Source organism: Hemiscyllium ocellatum, chromosome 4, assembly GCF_020745735.1.
Source record: "Hemiscyllium ocellatum isolate sHemOce1 chromosome 4, sHemOce1.pat.X.cur, whole genome shotgun sequence".
NCBI lineage: Eukaryota > Metazoa > Chordata > Chondrichthyes > Orectolobiformes > Hemiscylliidae > Hemiscyllium > Hemiscyllium ocellatum.
Window position 1 is genome coordinate 5,207,635 of NC_083404.1, and position 19,228 is coordinate 5,226,862.

General features: G+C 40.9%; 1 protein-coding gene across 2 annotated transcripts in view; it reads right to left on the reverse strand.

Annotated features, from left to right (window-relative positions):
* Positions 1-3,095: 3,095 nt before the first annotated feature.
* The window catches only part of LOC132810575 (cytochrome P450 7B1), a 202,621-nt gene continuing 186,488 nt past the window's right edge, over positions 3,096-19,228 (reverse strand). For both annotated transcript variants that reach the window (XM_060822671.1, XM_060822672.1), the window contains exons 5-6: positions 13,023-13,201; positions 3,096-7,312 (exon numbers count right to left, since the gene is read on the reverse strand). In XM_060822671.1, the coding sequence (XP_060678654.1) occupies positions 7,022-7,312; positions 13,023-13,201 (470 nt within the window). In that variant the 3' untranslated portion in view covers positions 3,096-7,021. The remainder of the gene's footprint in view (positions 7,313-13,022; positions 13,202-19,228) is intronic.

Below are 19,228 nucleotides of genomic sequence, written 5' to 3' on the forward strand. Positions count from 1 at the left end.
AAAATTTGCATAGTTTCAAAGAAGGGCCGCTGGATTGGAAATGTTAACTCTGCCTTCTCTCCTCAGATGCTGCCAGACCTGCTCAGATAGTTCTGAAGAAGTACTTAGATGTGCACTTACAATGCCGGGCACACAAGGCTCTAGAAAATGGGAAACAAAACCAGAAATTGCTGGAAAAGCTCAGCAGGTTTGGCAGCATCTGTGAAGAGAGATCACAATTAATGTTTTAGATCCAGTGATCCTTCCTCAGAACTATGCTGAGAAAAGGTCACCAGACGCGAAACATTAACTCTGATTTCCCTTCACAGATGCTGCCAGAACTGCTGAGCTTTTCCAGTTTCTGGTTTTGGTTTCTGATTTATAGTATCCACAGTTCTTTCAGTTTTCATCCTGGAGAATGAGATTAGGCTTGTTTTTGGCCAGCACAAACTTAATGGGCTGACAGTCCTGTTTCTGTATTGTAGACCTCTATGACTCTAAGATCATAATGGATGGACCCTTTGTTAAAGTTGCATTATTGTAGAGTTACTTTGTAGGCACACTTCTAGATGTAAAATGTAGACACTACCTACAATGTTAGGAATGTGAATTTTGCAATAATAGAACCGTGTATCCTCTGTATACCAAGGATGAATTGTTGGACATGGAGAAAAATGCATGCTGTTTATTAAAGATTAAATGTTACACATACTTTGAATAAACACCAACTATCACAAATGATGTCTTGCCACAGAAGGTACAGATATTTACTTTCATTGCCCAACTTCATTTTATATTAGTCATGAAATTAAATCCAGCTAGAAGTTTCTTACACCACTTTAATAATGAGTTGTACCCTTTGTTTTACAGGTGGCATTGTTACCTTAACATAGTAAAACTTAAAAAGGATCCACTGCATAACTGTATCATGACTCAGCCCACCATATATGCATTTCCTCATACACAGAGAATGAAATATACAGTTGTATTCATGAGGGGATTATAACTGTCAAGAGCCATTTTAGATGACAATTACAGTCCCTTCTGTTGTATATGCAGGTTTTCTTTTATATTAAAATATATCGTTAATCTAAAATATAATATAATTAAAGCAAATCTTCCATATAAAATGGATATTTTTATGATGCACATGATCTCAAACAAGCATTAGTAGGACAATTGCTTCTGAGACAATATGAGACTGAATAAAACACAAGTTTTATTTTCTTATAATATTAGAATATGGTAAAATACAGAACATTTGAAAACAAAGGGAGTATTAATGGATTGTAGCAGGAAAGACGTTTCCTGCAGCTTATTTATGGCATTTTTTGACAGGAATTGTAATTTACAAAATACAAGCTAATGTATTTAAAATTTTATCATGACAAAATATATTTACCAGATTCAGACCAACGTTAATAATCGAGGATATTTTAATCATAGCATTAATAAATGTTACAACACAAGTGGTGGTATTATGATCAATGTTAGTTGTGGGGGTGAGGGTAGCATGGTGCTGTAATGGTGATGTCACTGGATTAATAATGCAGAACCGCAGGTGAATGTTCCGGGGACATGGGTTCAAATCCCAACATGGAAGACAGTGAAATTTTAATTGGATAAAACTTGGAATTAAAAGCTTGCTAAATTCCACCTGTGAAACTGCAGTTAATTATCACAAAAACCTATCTGGTTCATCAATGTCATAGAATCCCTACAGTGCAGAAGCAGGCCATTCAATCCGTCAAGTACACACACTAAACCTCGAAAGAGCATCCCACCCAGACCGAACCCGATTTCCCCTTGGATAATCTACCTAGCCTGCATAGTCCTGGATACTATGGGCAATGGACCGTGGGCAGCACGGTGGCACAGTGGTTAGCACTGCTGTCTCACAGCGCCTGAGATCCGGGTACAATTCCTGACTCAGGCGACTGACTGTGTGGAGTTTGCACGTTCTCCCCATGTCTGCGTGGGTTTGCTCCGGTTTCCTCCCATAGTCCAAAGATGTGCGGGTCAGGTGAATTGGCCATGCTAAATTGCCCGTAGTGTTAGGTAAGGGGTAAATGTAGGGGTATGGGTGGGTTGCGCTTCGGCAGGTCGGTGTGGACTTGTTGGGCCGAAGGGCCTGTTTCCACACTGTAAGTAATCTAATCTAATTTAGATAGCTAGTCTGCTGAACCTGCACAGCCTTGGGCTGTGGGAGGAAACCCAGACACAGGGAGAACGTGCAAACTCCACACAGTCACCTGAGGTTGGATTTAAACCCGAGTCCCTGGCGCTGTGAGGCAGCAGTGCTAACCACTGAGCCACCACGCTGCCTAATTGTCCCACAGAATCCAGAGCAATATGGCTGCCTCTTAACTCCCCCCTGGACAATTACGGATGGGCAGCAAATACCCAAAAACCTGCATCCCATGAACAAAAAAAACCTATACTGATTTTTGAATCAACTGCCCATGTAACCCCAATCCTCAGCCTGAATCCTCTTTGATGACTGGACATCCTTCCTGAACAGCAGGGACCAGAACTGTATTATTAGACTGGCTGAGAGCTAACGAGTGTTGCATAATTGTTTTTATTGTTATTTTGTTGTTATTTTTGTATTCTGTGATCACAAATTTTGTTTGTATTGTAGAACTAAGATTTTGTCTATAATAGGATCATGATGTTTTAGGAGGCTTTTAGCACATGTGGTATGGAAATGTACTGACAATGACAGTGATGAGATTATATACTTTAGTCAGTATGAAATACTGATTTGACTCTAGCAGTACCATTTTGTACCTTAAAACCACCATCCTATTCCCTATGTTAATCTCACAAAGTTGCATGTGCATTTAGCAGCAAGATGTAACTCCCTCTCCTCCTCCACCAGAGATACTTAAAGGGTTCATTGACTCGATTCAGTTTCGTTGATGATGTATTTTGGTTGGCTAGGATAGATGTAGTTGAAAATGTGTTGCTGGTGAAAGCACAGCAGGTCAGGCAGCATCCAAGGAATAGGAAATTCGACGTTTCGGGCATAAGCCCTTTCCTGATGAAGGGCTTATGCCCGAAACGTCGAATTTCCTATTCCTTGGATGCTGCCTGACCTGCTGTGCTTTAACCAGCAACATATTTTCAACTGTGATCTCCAGCATCTGCAGACCTCATTTTTTACCCTAGGATAGATATAGCACAGCCTTAATTGTTTGTACTATTACTTAAAGTTGAAGTTTACACAGAGTGGAATGGTGCATGGTAAAGAGTTTGGTTCTCACTCCAAGGGTTCTGCTCACACTCCTGCTCCCAATCTTTGTTACAGCAGTTTCTATTCCCCTTGGCCTACAGCATGACCAGGAGATGAAGCAGAGGTGACACAGAGGATATTCAGTTGCTGTAAGAGGGATGAGGTGGTGAAGGAGAAGAACTCTCGCTAAGAGGCATGCACACAGAATAATTCTCCTTAACATTCAGTGAAATAGAGTGGGGTAGAGTTTCACTCCTGAGACAGCTGTGTCTGATCTAATACTCATGGGGGAGGGGTGCAGCTGGCCAGGTTTGGGGCCAGCACTTGGGAAGCAGAGCGGAGGCACACATGGGAATGGCAGAGTATTGAGGCATGCTGGTTAACAGGCCAAGCTTGGTTCTCTGCTCATGGCAGAGTCTAGGACCAGAGGGCACAGTCTCAGAATAAAAGGACATCCATTTCAGACGGAGATGATTTGCAGTTTCTGCGTTCAGAGGGTTGAGAATGATTGGAACTCCTTGCCACAGAGAGGTAGAACATAGAACAGTACAACACAGGAACAGGCCCTTCGGCCCACAGTGTTGAGCCGAACATGACGCCAAATTAAATTAATCCCTTCGCCTACCCTGGGTTCACATCCCTCCATTCTGTGCATATTCATGTGCTTATCTAAATGTCTCTTAAACACTCTTATCGTAACTAGCTCCACCACCACCCCTGACAGTGTGGTCCACATTCCTACTACTCTCTGTGTAAATATCTTGCCTCTCACATCTCCTTTGAACTTTCCCCCTCTCACTTTAAATGCATACCCCCCAGTTTTAGACATTTCAACTCTGGGAAAAAAATTCTGACCATCAACCCTATCTATGCAGCTCATAATTTTATAGATTCCTGTCATGTTTCCCCTCAGCTTCCACCACTCCAGTGAAAACAACCTTAGTTTGTCCAGCCTCTCCTTATAGCTTATACCCTCTAATCCAGGTAGCATCCTGGTAAACCTTGTCTGCACCCTCTCCAAAGCCTCCCCATCTTTCTTGGCGACCAGAACTGAATATAATATTGTCAGCCCCATGGCCGAACCAAAACCTTAAAAAGCTGCAACACGACATCCTGACTCTTGCAGGGAGAAAGTGAGGACTGCAGATGCTGGAGAGTCAGAGTCAAAGTGTATGGCACTGGAAAAGCACAGCTGGTCAGGCAGCATCTGAGGAGCAGGAGAATCGCCGTTTCGGGCACAAGCCCTTCATCAGGAATGTGAGAGGTAGGGGTAAGGGGGCTGAGAGATAAATGGAAAGGGGTGCTGGTGGCAAGGTAGCTGACAAGGAAATAGGTAGATGCAGGTGGGGAAGAAGGTGATAGGTCGGTTTTGAGGGTGGGGCCGATAGATGGGAAGGAAGTTGAACCGGTAGGACTGTTCAAGAGGACAGTGCCGAGTTGGAGGGTTGGATATGGGATAAGGTGGGGCGAGGGGAGATGAGGAAACTGGTGAAATCCACATTGATCCCGGGTAGTTGGAGGGTTCAAAAGTGGATGATGAGGCATTCTTCCTCCAGGCGTCGGGTGGCTAGAATTTTGTGGTGGAGGAGGCCCAGGACTTGCATGTCCTTGGCGGAGTGGGAGTGGGAGTAGAACAGTTCAGCCACAGGGCAGTGGGGTTGTTTAGTGTGTGTGTCCTGGAGATGTTCTCTGAAACAAACCACAATTTGGTGTCCTGTCTCCCCAATGTAGAGGGGACCACGTCAGGGCAACAGACACATTAGATGAGGTGTGTGGAGGTGCAGGAGAATTTTTGTCAGATGTCCTGACTCTTGTACTTAATTCCCCAACCAATAAAGCCAAGCATGGCATACAGCTTCTTCATCACCCTATTTACTTGCGTGGCCAGTTTCAGGGAGCTATGGACTTGAACCTCAATGTATGGGGACAGAGTCCATGTGAACATTTAAGGCTGAGGTGGATCGATTCTTGATCAGTCAGGGAATCAAGGGTTGGAGGGAAAGTGTAGGAAAGTGGGTGTGAGGAAGGTCAGATCAGCCATGATCCTTTTGAAAGGGGGAGAAGGCTTGAGGGACCGAATGGTCTACTCTGGGTTCCTATTTCTTATGGTCTTATCCACCATTAGTACATCTCAGGAACCACGCTGAGATAAAATTTAAAAAAAGGCCTGAGTTTGTAATACAGTCCTTACAGTAATAAAACAATTTACAATCATCAAGTGTGTAGTCTCTTATGAAGCAAACTTCTATTCACAAACCCACATCAAAGACAGCTAATCCTTTAATAAACTGCAAATTTTGAATGCTGTGCTGATATAATTGTAACTTGTTGAAATCAGATTCATAAAGAGGTCTTTGGTAAACATGAAGAAACAGATATTTTAACTCCTAGAACAGTTATTTAAATATCCAATGACAGCAGTAGCTCAAAATCTTTCATTTGTTTTAAAGAGCTTGTGATTTATTTCTAACAATTATACAGACTGTTTTAGCCTTTACATCTACTGGATAAAACTGTAACTACCTACTCGTGGATTATGGCCCTTGCTGTAGCCCAGGATGTGGACTATTTGAACTTAGCAGTTTCTGCTATTCTGAAAACTTCACTGAATCTCCATTATTCCACAAACATCCAGGGTAGAGTGTCTGATCACCTCCTTGCTCACAGTGGGCTGCTCAGTGAAATCAGTCCCCTGTCACGGGGATACCTGCAGCCTCTCAGCTGTTCGATGATGGTCTTGTGAGTGAAGGTGACCATTTTGGGTCTGGGTTCCTCGCAGACTGGAGCAGACAACATTTCTAGCCAAGGTGTGAAATTTGACAGTTATAAATACAAGAGTGAAAGGGTGATGTGAAATCATAAATGAGAGGTTTGGGTTGTTGTTCAGTAGGATGTTTGGATGGTGAATGATAGCGATATGGTATATAAGTTGTGTGTGCGAGGCTAGTGACATAGTTGGTGGGAAATGGCCTTTTAAAGTTACTTTTGATTACCTTAGCCACTTGTGTAAGATCAACTCAAAAGCAGCGTGAATGAATTAATGTCCAGAGGGTACCCTGTCCACGTCTTGCATCCATACTTCTGTTGCTGCCAAAAATAAATCTAGAGCTTGCTCTTTATAGAACTGTACCATTATTGTTTCTTTCTTCGGTTAATCTTGCTTTTTAAAATTACTTCCAGCACCTTCTGCAATCAAAATGCACCTCTCAGGTTAAAAGGTGCAGGCTGACTGTAAGCATCATAACTGTGCTAGCTTCCACCAACTTTCTGACTCCCCCTGTTCAGATGTCCAGCCATTCAACAGCAGTGGCCTCACATTTCAATCACAAACTGAAGTGGCAGGCACAGATTGCAAGCTTGCTGCATCTGAACAGGCTGGCCTGGATTAATTGCACCTTACAATTTCCCTACTTACTTACGGAGGGCTGGAGTCCCTGAAAAACTTTGAATGGATGGAAAATCATGTGAGCCCTGCAGTGCCATCTTCACCCAGTTCAGCTCCTTAAAAATATTTGTATTACATGAAAATTCACATTGACTGGTGCCGATACTCAAATCCATTCCAACTCACATTCAGCATCAGGTTAAAAGTTATGCACCACTCAGAATTAAACAGGATTTTTTTTTCTCTATACTGTGAACACAAACAATAAATCAAAGGTAGAGAATAATATAGACAATGCTGTTTAGAATTTCCCAGATTTGATTCAATCAAGGTCAGCAAGCATTTCCCCCATTCCTTCAGCCAGTCCTGACTGACCAACATATCATTCTCTCGGTTTGAAAGTGGAAATGTAGTATCTTTCTTCACTGATGCCATTTGTAGCGGAACTGAACATCAGAATCTGGCAACACGATACCAAGGCCTGCCCGGTCATTATTAAGTCCAACTGGCTTTTCTCCTTCAATGATTTCCAAGTCAAATGTAGCTAACATTATTGAGAGAAACATTTTGATCTCACTGACTGCAAAGTGTCTCCCCGGACACATGCTGGATCCAGAACCAAAAGGCATCAAATAATACCGAAGTTTCCTTCCTCTCTTGTAAAAGGCAGTCTTCTCCGATCCATTTTCCACAAAGCGATTATACTTGTACACCTGCAAAACACAAATCAGAATAAGTCTCTATGCATTGTTACAAGAAAGGTGAAACCTGACTTGGGTTGTAGCACAAATTTGTAGCTCAGTTCACACACCGCCCCGTTTTCTGGTCGATATTATTAAGTGAAATTGCAAATAAGTGACTCTCAGGTGAGCCCTGGGCTGTGGTGTCTTCCATCAATTATTCTGTCAAAGTTTACAAGTACCTGACCTACTGAAGGGAGTGCCAAAGGCAACATCACGGTCATAAAACGTGAATTTCAAAGAGAAATGGAGAAAATTGTTTAAAATATTAATATAAACAAGATCACATAAAAAAAACTTTTAAGTCAAAATTGTATTGGTACAGTTGTTTGTTTCCACTTCGAGTTACTTGGAAGTGAAACATCAATTATTTGCTTTGCTAAACAGTCACTTGTGGACAATAAGAGATAAAGCTGACAATAGAATCATAGAATCAGAGTCCTACAGCATGGAGACAGGCCCTTTGACCCAAACTGGTTTATAACGACTAAAATGTCCACCAACACTAACCCAATTTCCCTGCACTTGGCCCATATCCTTCTAAACCTTTCCTATCCATGTATTTGTCCAAATGCCTTTTAAATGTTGTTAATGTACCTGCCTCAATCACTTCAGCCGGCAGCTCATTCCACGTGCGTACCACCCTCTGTGTAAAAAAGTTGCCCCTCAGGTTCTTTCCTCTCTAACCTTAAACTAATGCCCTCTAGTCCTTGATTCCCCAAACCTGGGAAAAAGACTGAGTGCATTCACCCTATCCATGTCTCTCACGATCTTATACACTTCTTTAAGATCCCCACTCAGTCTCCGATGCTTGAAAGGAAAAAGGTCCTAGCTTGTCCAACTTCTCCCTATAACACTGTCCCTCGAGTCCTGGCAATATTCTTGTAAATTTTTTCAGCACTCTTTCCAATTTAATAACATCCTTCCTATAGCAAGGTGACCAAAACTGAACACAATACTCCAAGTGCAGCCTCACTAACATCCTGTATTGCTGCAACATAACTTTCCAACTTCTATACTCAATGCCCTGATTGATGAAGGCCAGTGTGCTAAAGCCCTTCTTCACAGCCCTGTCTACCTGGGACTCCACTTTCAGAAAACCATGCACCTGAACTCCAAGATCCCTCTGTTCCACTACACTCCTTAAGACCCTACGATTCACCATGAAACTCCTAATTTGATTTGACTTTCCAAAATGGAACACCTTACCTGATGAATCTTTTCATAAGGTATAAATTTATCAGAGTCACAGAGGTCTTTCGTGCAGAAAAAGGTCCTCTGCCCCATCATGTCCACGTCAGTGAAAAACAGCCCCCTAACTATTCTAATCCCATTTCCCACCACTTGCCCATAGCCTTATATGCCTTGGCATCACAAGTGCACATCTAAATACTTCTTTAATGTGATGAAGGCTTCAACCTCTCCCACCCTTAGAGGCAGAGAGTTCCAGACATCTACCCCCCTCTGAGTGAAAGCATTTTCCACCACATCCCCTCTGATCCTTCTGCCCCCCTCCCTTAATTCATGTACCCTGCAATTCCAGAACTGTTTCATACATATTCATTAACCTACATATTTTGTTGCAAAGTTTAGGTTGCTCTGAAATGTAGCCCCAACTGAATAAATGCCAGGAAATGTTATGTTATTTCTTTGAGGTTTGGAAAAGGCAGTAAAGGGAGCTGGCGATTCAAATTAACTGTGAAAATTCAAATCTGCATCCCGCACAGTAGTACACAATCTGTTCCCCAATTCAGTTTTACTTTCTATCTTGTCTACTGATTGCCAAATGGTTCCACTAAGCCACTGTGAAAACGTGTCACTACCATTTAATGCAGTATTCCTACATATTTTAAATATTTTCGTTTGTTTATACTTGTCCCATATACTTTAATCTCTGATCCGTTACTGAGCAATCATCAGTTTTCTTGAAGGCTGCTCTTCAATGTAATTATTAAGCATGACGGAATTATCACCGATACTGTACTGAGGTGAACAAACACCAGGAAATGCAAAGCTGAAGGCAGGATTCAATGTTCTCTCTCTTACATTTCCCAATATTTCAGCTGTGTAGACATATCCCATTTGTCAGAAAATTAATATTTTCTGCAAACAATCCAAATTGCAGTTTTATTAAATATTATTTCTGGGGGACATAATAGTGATATATGAAGTAATGACTGTAGTCAAAGCATTAATGGCCTTTCAGTGACCTCTGAGTGTAATCTGAATACAGGCGTTTCCAGGACCTGAAATTATTAATATGCACTGCCTAAATGAGAGGGCATAATTTGCGCTTTAAATCTAGGAATGTACCCCATATATGTTTCAAGTATCAATCATTTCAAATGTCTAAGCTCAATGGTCTAACTATGAAAGTAACTTGTCTGATATCACAACACAAAATATGGTATGGTCCGTATGGATTCCTGAAAATTCCAAAGAAAAGGTATGTAGTAACATCAGCCAATTATATCTTCCAGGTCAAATGGATTCTCTTTGTCATTTACACACAAAAAAGTCTATCAGAATAAGTAATTGTAATTGTATAATTGCTTGGTGGTACAGAATGTATTAGATTAGATTACTTACAGTGTGGAAACAGGCCCTTCGGCCCAACAAGTCCACACTGACCCTCTGAAGAGCAACCCATCCAGACCCATTCCCCTACATTTGCCCCTTCACCTAATACTACAGGCAATTTAGCATGGCCAATTCACCTGACCTGCACATTTTTGTTTGGACTGTGGGAGGAAACCGGAGCACCCGGAGGAAACCCACGCAGACACGGGGAGAATGTACAAACTCCACACAGTCAGTTGCCTGAGGCGGGAATTGAATGCGGGTCTCTGGTGCTGTGAGGCAGAAGTGCTAACCACTGAGCCACCGTGCCGCCCTTATTATTGAACAAAAAAAGAGAGAAAAGCTGCTAAAATGTTTTGGATTGTGTTTCATATGCAATATAAATTGCCGCTCCCTTTGATATGTTTGTATTCTTGTTCTGTGTGGGTGACAGAAAGACAAAACATTTCAACAGCTTTTCTCTCTTTTATTTCAGTAATACTTAATAATAAGCAATTATACCCAGTGAGTCAATTGCTTATTCTGATAGACTTTTCTTGGTCCAATGGGAATGAGCTCAAGGTTGGGGAGGGAGGTGTTGGATGGGATCCCTGTCTTACATTGCATGATGACATCACTGAAGACCCACCTTTCAGGAATGTGCAAGATCCATCCTGAAGTTTCTTTCTTACAAAGATGGGATCAGGATTTATTCCATGAATAGCTCACTGAAAAGTAACCTACATTGCTGCACATCCACGCCCAGTATCAGCCATTGTAATTCTCCTGTAATGATTGTGATGAGGTCAGCCAGGTGGACCTTATAGAATTTGAGTTCCTTGATTGAGGCTATTAATCTGGTCTAATCTGGGAGCACTGGCTGATAGATATAGAGAGGAGTGTTGGACCCTCTTGTAGTGCAGTGGTAGTGTCCATACTCCTGGACTAGGAGGCATGGGTTCAAGTCCCACCTGTCTTGGAGGTGTGTAAAAACATCTCTGAACAGGTTGATTAGAAAAACAGGTTAAAAACATGAATGAATTGGAGTGTCACACTGACAGCCAGCTCTGAGGGAACTGGATCAGTGTCAAGGACTGTCCACGAGTAAATAAACAGCAGCTTGGGTGTCAGGATACCGCTCTCTGTGGAGTTAATTCAATGACCTGCAAATATTCTAAGAAAGCAAACAACAAAGAGCCCATCAAACAGGTATTCATACATGCTCTAACGTTTCTTACCGAAAAGCCAAAATAAACTCATACTAATACAACCTAAATAAAACAGATCCAGACAAACTTTAGTGAGGTTAGGCACATCCATGTGCTCCAAAGGCCTGCGATTTCAAATAAACTTGTTGGACTATAACCTAGTGTGGTGTGACTTCCAACGTTGGCATCTAATCAGATTTCAGTTCAATCATATTTTATCTCTATTTATCTGTCATGGCTCCAGGTCCTTTTGCCATCACAAACCAAAAACATGTAGAGCTTTGTCTTGAGAATTGAGACCCTAGCCCTAACCCTAACCATTTCCCAAGTGAAAAAGGTCCTGCTCTTTTTACTGGCGGAATTAACAAGGTACAGTTGGGTGTCAATGTGCTCAGAACAGTTCAGCCTTCCATGAGCATCTCCATCATTCTTTTCACTCTCTTCTAGATCCCAGTTATTTTTACTCTCTTTTCTCTCTATCAAATTCAAGCACCTGGACATTGGTTTGAAATGTATAAAATTATACCTGTAAGTTTCAACTACTTTTCATTGCATGTTTAAGTTTTGGCAGATACTAATGGATACATGGGAGTAAATTACAAAGTTTTAGGTTTGTATTAAATAAGGGTCCAGATTAGAGTAGTGCTGGAAAAGCACAGCAGGTCAGGCAGCATCCGAGGAGCAGGACTCTAATCTAGACTGTGGTTTCCAGCATCTGCAGTCCTTGTTTTTACCTAGCTGACATTAAATAAGGCTGAGTTTACAACCAGCATTTGAACCCTTAGACTAATTCATACCTTAAAGTTAAATATTAATCTGACTTTAAATATTTAATAATACTATGAAATCGTAAATGTGTATGAATTTTTTGGAGAGTTGGCAACAGGAATTTGTTTTTAGCTACAAGCATCTATCAATGTAACATATTGATTCATGATAATATTTATGAAAGACTATTTACGTAATGCTGCATCAATGTTAACTAGTTGTATTCAACAGCAGTTGACCATGATTTACTGTACTAAGAATGTATTATGTTAAATTAAATGCTGGCCAAATCAAATTTTTGTCTTGAATAATAAGTGTCAATTAATACTAATAGCTGAATTTAATGTATTCATGTGCACATGTACATGGGAAGGTCACGGTGTGAAAGAAGACAGCAGTGTTTGCTGCTGCTGCTGCTGGAACAGTCATCTCTGCTCTCCAACCTCAGCTCGTAGTTTAGTGTTAATGCTAGTACTAGCAACAATTTACCAAATGCAATGTAGAATCTGATTGCATTTAATTTGCATGCAGGTGGTGAATCTCTCAAGCCACATTAAGGCTGTGCCATGGTGGATTAATTTCCAGCCTTTGATATTCATTAACTCTGGCTGCGGAGAGAGAAAAAATACAGGGAGATGACACAATTACCTTCAGAGCCTCAGTGCAGAGCAACAGCTTCACAATCTCAAGTTCACAGCACCATATCAATTGATCAAGAAAAGGGAGAATCCTTATGAAGTAATGTGAAGCAACATATGGCTATTACAGGAATTTTTGGAATCAATGATGCTCCGGCACAATTATCTCAATGATGCAGCTTATTTGTTACTGACACAGTTCTTTCTCATTTCTTTTTCTTGGTCATCAAGTGATCCTTTACCTAACAAAGCAGAGAGTTCTCTTGACTTCAAGCCAATCAATTCACAGTTCAATGTTAATCCTTTTCAAAGCAACACTACTCAATCTCATTCCCATATTCTCTATTGAGACACTAAATTCAATGACCTTCAGGTCTTGGACCACACACTATTCAAAAGATGGGAGATTCTTTTCGCAAGAAAGAGCAATCACAACGCTAGAACAAAAGGCTTGGTTGTTGCTGTAAGGCAGCAGGATAGACTGAGCTGCACATGCAGGACATGACATACCTCAGGATTTTCATAAACCTCTGGATCCATGTGTAGAATTTGAGGATAAAGGACAACCCAATCGCCTTTTCTCAGTTTGATGCTCTGTCCTTCTTTAAGGTTTAAGGTGAAATCCTCCTGAGCAGTTCGGATGTTCATAGAGGCACTACATAATCGAAAGCTCTCTTTTATGGCACTTCCTAAAGGCAAGTAAGTATAAGAACAGACAAAGAGAACAAATACAGAGAGAAAGCGAAACAGTGTTAGCGTCAAGAATTTTAGAAACATCCCGTCTCTTTTCGCTTTTTGTATCCATAATTTATTTTGGGGGAAAAAGTCCTTTAAATTCTGAGCATATTGAATGACATATTAGCTGTATTTGGTGTTGAATTAAGTGCTGGAATTCTTTGACTTCAACACAAAAAGAGAAACAGTTTCCTTGCAAAGATGATAATTGCAGATTTTCAGATTTTTTAGAAAAGCTTTTCAAACTGAATGCACCACCCCATCTTAGTAGGCTCCAGAAACCCAATGTCCTTGGCATCCTAGTGGCCTTCAACTTTTGTTCCCTGCTCGACAGATTTTATGGCTAATTTCCGGCAATTTATCCTGGCAGTTCGAAGAAGAATTCCTGTGGGAATAATGTGCATAATTTGCATAAATCATTCTGATAGAATGCATATCAGCATGTAGCTCCTGTCTAGGGTTGCAACACTCACATTGTAATCAAAACTGACTTCTTTCCAACAGTATATCTGGATAGCGAATTTAGCAACTTGATTCTTTCTGATCATCTTGGGGAAGTCGAAAAATTGTATCCGCCCATGAGAGAGGGTACAAATTTACAAAAGTCATCACCTACATTTAAGGGATGAAGGAAGTTCACATCCCAAGCACCATGGCGTTGTTAAGAAAGGAAGCTTAAAAAAAACTGCAAGTATTAATCCGAAGTAAACAGCAACTGTTCTTTCAGTAAACATTAAATCTGCAGCAGCGTGCACAGAAAATAAAGTGGCATGGGATGCATTCTTGCAGGAGGTTTCTCCTTAAGCGTGCATTTGTCTAAAGGAATGAAGCTTTGGTCAGCTCTGTGTGGTCAGCGCGGTGATTCAATGTGACGTACAGTGAGTCTGTGCATATTCTTTTGGACTGCCTTCGTTACTATAATCAGGCAGAATCAAATCGGTTTGTTGGTGACGAAGCCAGGGCAGGACTGCGAATCCAGAAGAAAGCCTGGATTGCGGATTGCCACAAGGCACCTGACACGATAGATTCTAACTGGCAGCGCCCTGGCAGCGAAACGTTGCAGCGTACGAGAAAATGTCTACCCTCCTACCCTCATGCTGTGCGCTGCCACGAGAAAGACACTGTGTATAAACCATTTTAGTATGTGCTCGGGAAATGATAGATGACAAGTGAAACATTACTGTTTGCCTAAGAAATCAGACGAAACAGAGAGGAAAAAAAATTTCATGACTACAGCACACGACGGTGAAATGGTCGTGCAGTAGTTATCACTTGAGCAACATGATCACATTCCATTGGTTGAAACTCTCCCTTGCAGCATGGCACTCAGTGGCTGATGTAGTATCACAAATGACAATTGGGCAAGCATATCTTATGCAGAAGTTAATCACGATAATGGAGCGCAAAGTGTGTCTTCGTGGTCAGATCGTAAATGACAAATCTGTTTTACCTTACAGTACCAGCTACATGTGGGAGGTTAGCCTGCTTTGGCTTTGAGCAATCATGATGATAATTATTAAATGCCAAAAGTAATGAGTCAGATGATGATCAGCAAGGGAGAAGCACAGGCCTATGGGGTTTAAGTTGATAAATTAAAAGACACATTTCTATAAAGCATTCAAAGCTTGCAACACATTCCCAAAAATAAAATGCAGAAAATCTCATCAATCTAAATAACCCTGCTTACAATTTCTTGCACACATTTAACATATATCAAAAGCAGCCATCCAACGCCACAGATAGATCAGCTGGTAGCTTGGGAGGTCTTCTATTCAGTACCAAGGGCTATAGTTTGTAAATTATCCAGCGCAGTGGTGCGGCATCTGTTTCTGTACTAGTATCGAACAAACAAGCCAATTCAAAGCCTATCCCAGGATAGCCAGACAGCAAAGTGTGCACAACCTTTGTTTTCAAACACACACTGGAGACATCTTGGAATATTGAGGTTAAGGAAAACATTCAGTTCCTTTTCAAAAAGTACTACACTGCCAGCATCTGTGAAAGATTTCTTGATTTGTTCTTGAAATATGTGTGTTATGAAACATTTGCAGGCTCAGTCCTGTACAGATAATATGTTTCTCTAGATTATTAAAGTGAAAGTTTCAATCTCACCTCCAACCTATGGGCAGCCTTGGTAGAAGTCAATTGACAACAATACATGAAAGCATTCAAATTACAAGCTAGTCTTTTCTTCCTTTCAGTAGGAAGTAATATTGTGAGAGACTGGTTATAAACTATTGCTATGTTTGCTGTAGTCGACTGTCTGAGAATTCAGCAGCTTTGCAGAAATTTGATAAGGTAGCAATCACTGTAAATATTTTTTCTAATTTTTCAAATAAATTAATTGTTGCAAAACTAAGGAACAGTGCAAGCTACAAAATAATTGCAGACTTTATTGTAAACATTACGGTCTTGCATGAATCTGACAGCTTGAAACACAACATGGTGATTCGATGCCCAGATCCCAATCAGATACTGCACTAAAGGTTTGCACAAAAAACTTAAAGGTCATTGTCAACTACTTTGATATTTAACACCTGACCCAAGACTCAGAAAGCACATAAGCAATGGTCAAAAAAAATGTGGTTCAGGAGTACTGAACAGTAAATGATCAGTCACCAACTGGGAATGCTACAGTGGCCAATCCCCACACTTATTGTTTGTCAGGTAGTAAACTGGCTACAAAAGGAATCAGCAAAAACCAAGAATTCACTCCAGAATGATAGAATTTTATTGTGCAACCAGCCTGCTATGTAAATGTGTTGAGAATTTTTAGTAAGTTGCTGACTTAAAAAAAAAATCATCTGTTCATTTCAACTAACCCTAACCCTAAACTAATGTAGTTTATAAAATACCATGCAAGGACTGCACAAAACACTATATAGGACAAACAGGAAGACAGCTAACAATCCGCATCCATGAACATCAACTAGCCACGAAACGACACGACCAGCTATCCCTAGTAGCCACACACTCAGACAACAAGCAACATGAATTCGACTGGGAAAACACTACTATCATAGGGCAAGCCAGACAGAGAACAGCCAGGGAATTCCTAGAGGCATGGCATTCATCCACAAACTCCATCAACAAACACATCGACCTGGACCCAATATACCAACCACTACAGTGGACAGCTGAAACTGACACCCGGAAGCGGCAAGGACAGACCACTATAAATACCGGAAGAAACATCAAAGAAGCGCTTCGCAGGAGGCTCCAGAGCACTGATGATGTCGCCTAGCCAGGGGACGAAACGTTTGCAACAAAAACTTCCAGCTCGGCGAACAGAACCACAACAACGAGCACGCGAGCTACAAATCTTCGCACAAACCCTAACCCTGTTGACTAGAGTAAGGAAACAAATGTTACATCCCGCTTGTAAACTGGGTAACACAAAAGACTGAAATGTTATTGGATCAGTAAGCAATCCTGATCTATTGAAAATATCTAACTTCATAAAATTAGATGAAAGAGGATGGGTGTAGTCATTACGGATTGACTTTCAATGCCAAGTCTGCTTCTCACTGAGACGCTCATTCCAATTCTTCTTCATGGGAAGTCAGTAAAATGTGGTTTAGCCAGTGTGCAAGAGAAAGCACCACAGAAGCAGTACGCTGGGGAAAACACCTTCTCTCTCTGGGGTGCACTTTCTGCTCAGGAGTCTTAGTGAAAAACCACATTTCAGATGGCAGTGATATTTTATAAACTTTAGGCTTTAGATGGGTTATTACTGGAGGAGGAAGTTAAAAGCAATGTACATAAGTTAATCGCCATAAAGGGTGATCAAAATGTAGTCTAGTAACATTTTCCAACTTCATGTCACATGTGCATATATCTGAAACACTGTGGTCCCCTTATTTAAGAAATGTAAGGAAGCTTTCACTGGAGGCAGTTCAGAGAAGGGTCACTAGGATGATCCCTGTTATAGAGGGGTTGTCTCATGAACAAAGATTAAACAGGTTGGGGCACTACTCCCTGGAGTTTAGAAAAATGAGAGGTGATCCCATTGAAGCATAGAGGATTCTTAAGGGGCTTGACAGGGTCAATGCTGAGAGAGTATTTCCGCTCATGGGAGAGTCTGGGACCAGAGGGCACAGCCTCAGAATAAAGGGGCATTAATTTAAGGCTGAGATGAGGAAGAATTTCCTTTCTCCTGGGGGTTGAGAGTTTTTGGAACTCCTTGCCCCAGAGAGCTGGGGGTATGCAGAGTCCATGTATATATTTAAAGCTGAGAGAGAAAGATTCTTGATCAGTCAGGGAATCAAGGGCTACAGAGAAAAGGCAAGAAAGCAGACGTGAGGAAGGTTGGATCAGCCATGATCCTGTAGAACGGTGAAGCAGTCTCGAGTGGCCAAATGGCCTACTCCTGTTCCTATTTCTTATGATCTTCAAGTGGCCCAGTGACGAATAACTGAGACAAAAAGCTCACTCACCACTCAGAATTCTTCTCTTCTATCCCATTAACTAATCCTTTTCATTTACCCATCCTTAAGAAAGTTTGAAAAATAAACCCCAAAACTATTTGTGAACGTTGAGCCGCTTGTCAATCATGATGATGACAATGGGGCCTAATGTCACTGTGCAGTACATTGGGAAGGAAGCAGCTGTCTAAATGGTGCCTGACAGATTGGCATTGTGATTGACGGGTGAGACCGAATTTACAAATAGTTCCTGGCGTGTGTCAAGATCAGGCGACCGTTACTTTTGTTTAAAATATCTAAATGATGGGTTTTAAAAGATGGAATTTCTCATTGGAGAAATATCCTGTGGGTGTGGATTTTGAAAATCCAGTATTTAAAGTAGTGCTACTGTGGGACACTACAGATTTAATGATATGAAATTGAGTTTACGCATTGCAGCAAACACTATCGGAAAGTGCCTTCAGGTGAAGAAAGTTTTCCTATAGCAAAGGTTAATATGGAGTGTTTCTGCCATAAAGGTATTCACAGAATGTATATTAAAAAATATACCTCACATCTTCTAAAATTGAGTCCAACTAATTACTTTATGAGTTAGATTACTAAAATTGATAAATGTAGCAATAATTTGCATAAATTAAGATTCCACAAACAGCAAATGACCAGTTTATCTATTTATGTTAAAGTGAAGTACCACAGAATCTTAATTAAAACCGAAAAAACTGCGGATGCTGTAAATCAGAAACAAAAATAGAAATTGCAGGAAAAGCTCAGCAGGTCTGGCAGCGTCTGTGGAGAGAAATCAGAGTTAACGTTTCAGACCCGGTGACTCTTCTTCAGTTGAGAGGAAGGGTCGCCAAACCCGAAACGTTAACTCCACTTTCTAACAATTTCTGTTCTTGTTACCACAGAATTTTAAATGTACTTAAATCAATGTGGAGGACATCCATTTAATATCCCAACCAAAGAGCAGCAGCTTTAACAATGGAGTACAGCACTGGTGTAGCATTTCAATTCTCTCACAGCTTTGGAATGGGATTTGAACCTATAATCGTCTGACTTAGAGACCAAAGTACTTTCAGATGAGCTAGTCACACTTAGTTACATAGAAGAAAGACATGAGGATATGTGCATTCATGGTTACTGCATTTAGTAACCCTGCAATGTCATAATTTTCAGCAGTCAGTCTCCATTTCATTACCTCTTGAGCATCCCAATTTTAAACTGCTGCTTCCTAAAGCAGGCTAGAAGCTAATGTCAGATAAGGTGTGATTGCTGTTCTCAAATGAGATCATGCATTTCCTCAGAGGATTTTTTTTTCCGTTTTGCTGACTCCCAAGATTAAAAGAATCATATGTCTTCATTTCTCATTCCAAAATGTATGTCAGATCCGATATACAGTTTTAACACATTGTGCACCGGATATTTTAGTTAAGGTAACCTTATAGTACATGGAATCAAATTCTCTTTCTCAAAGAATTATAGCTTTCACAGCAAAAATGAATATTAGTGTAAGGCTGCACAGTCTTTACTAGTGGAGACAAAATCACAGGTGAAACA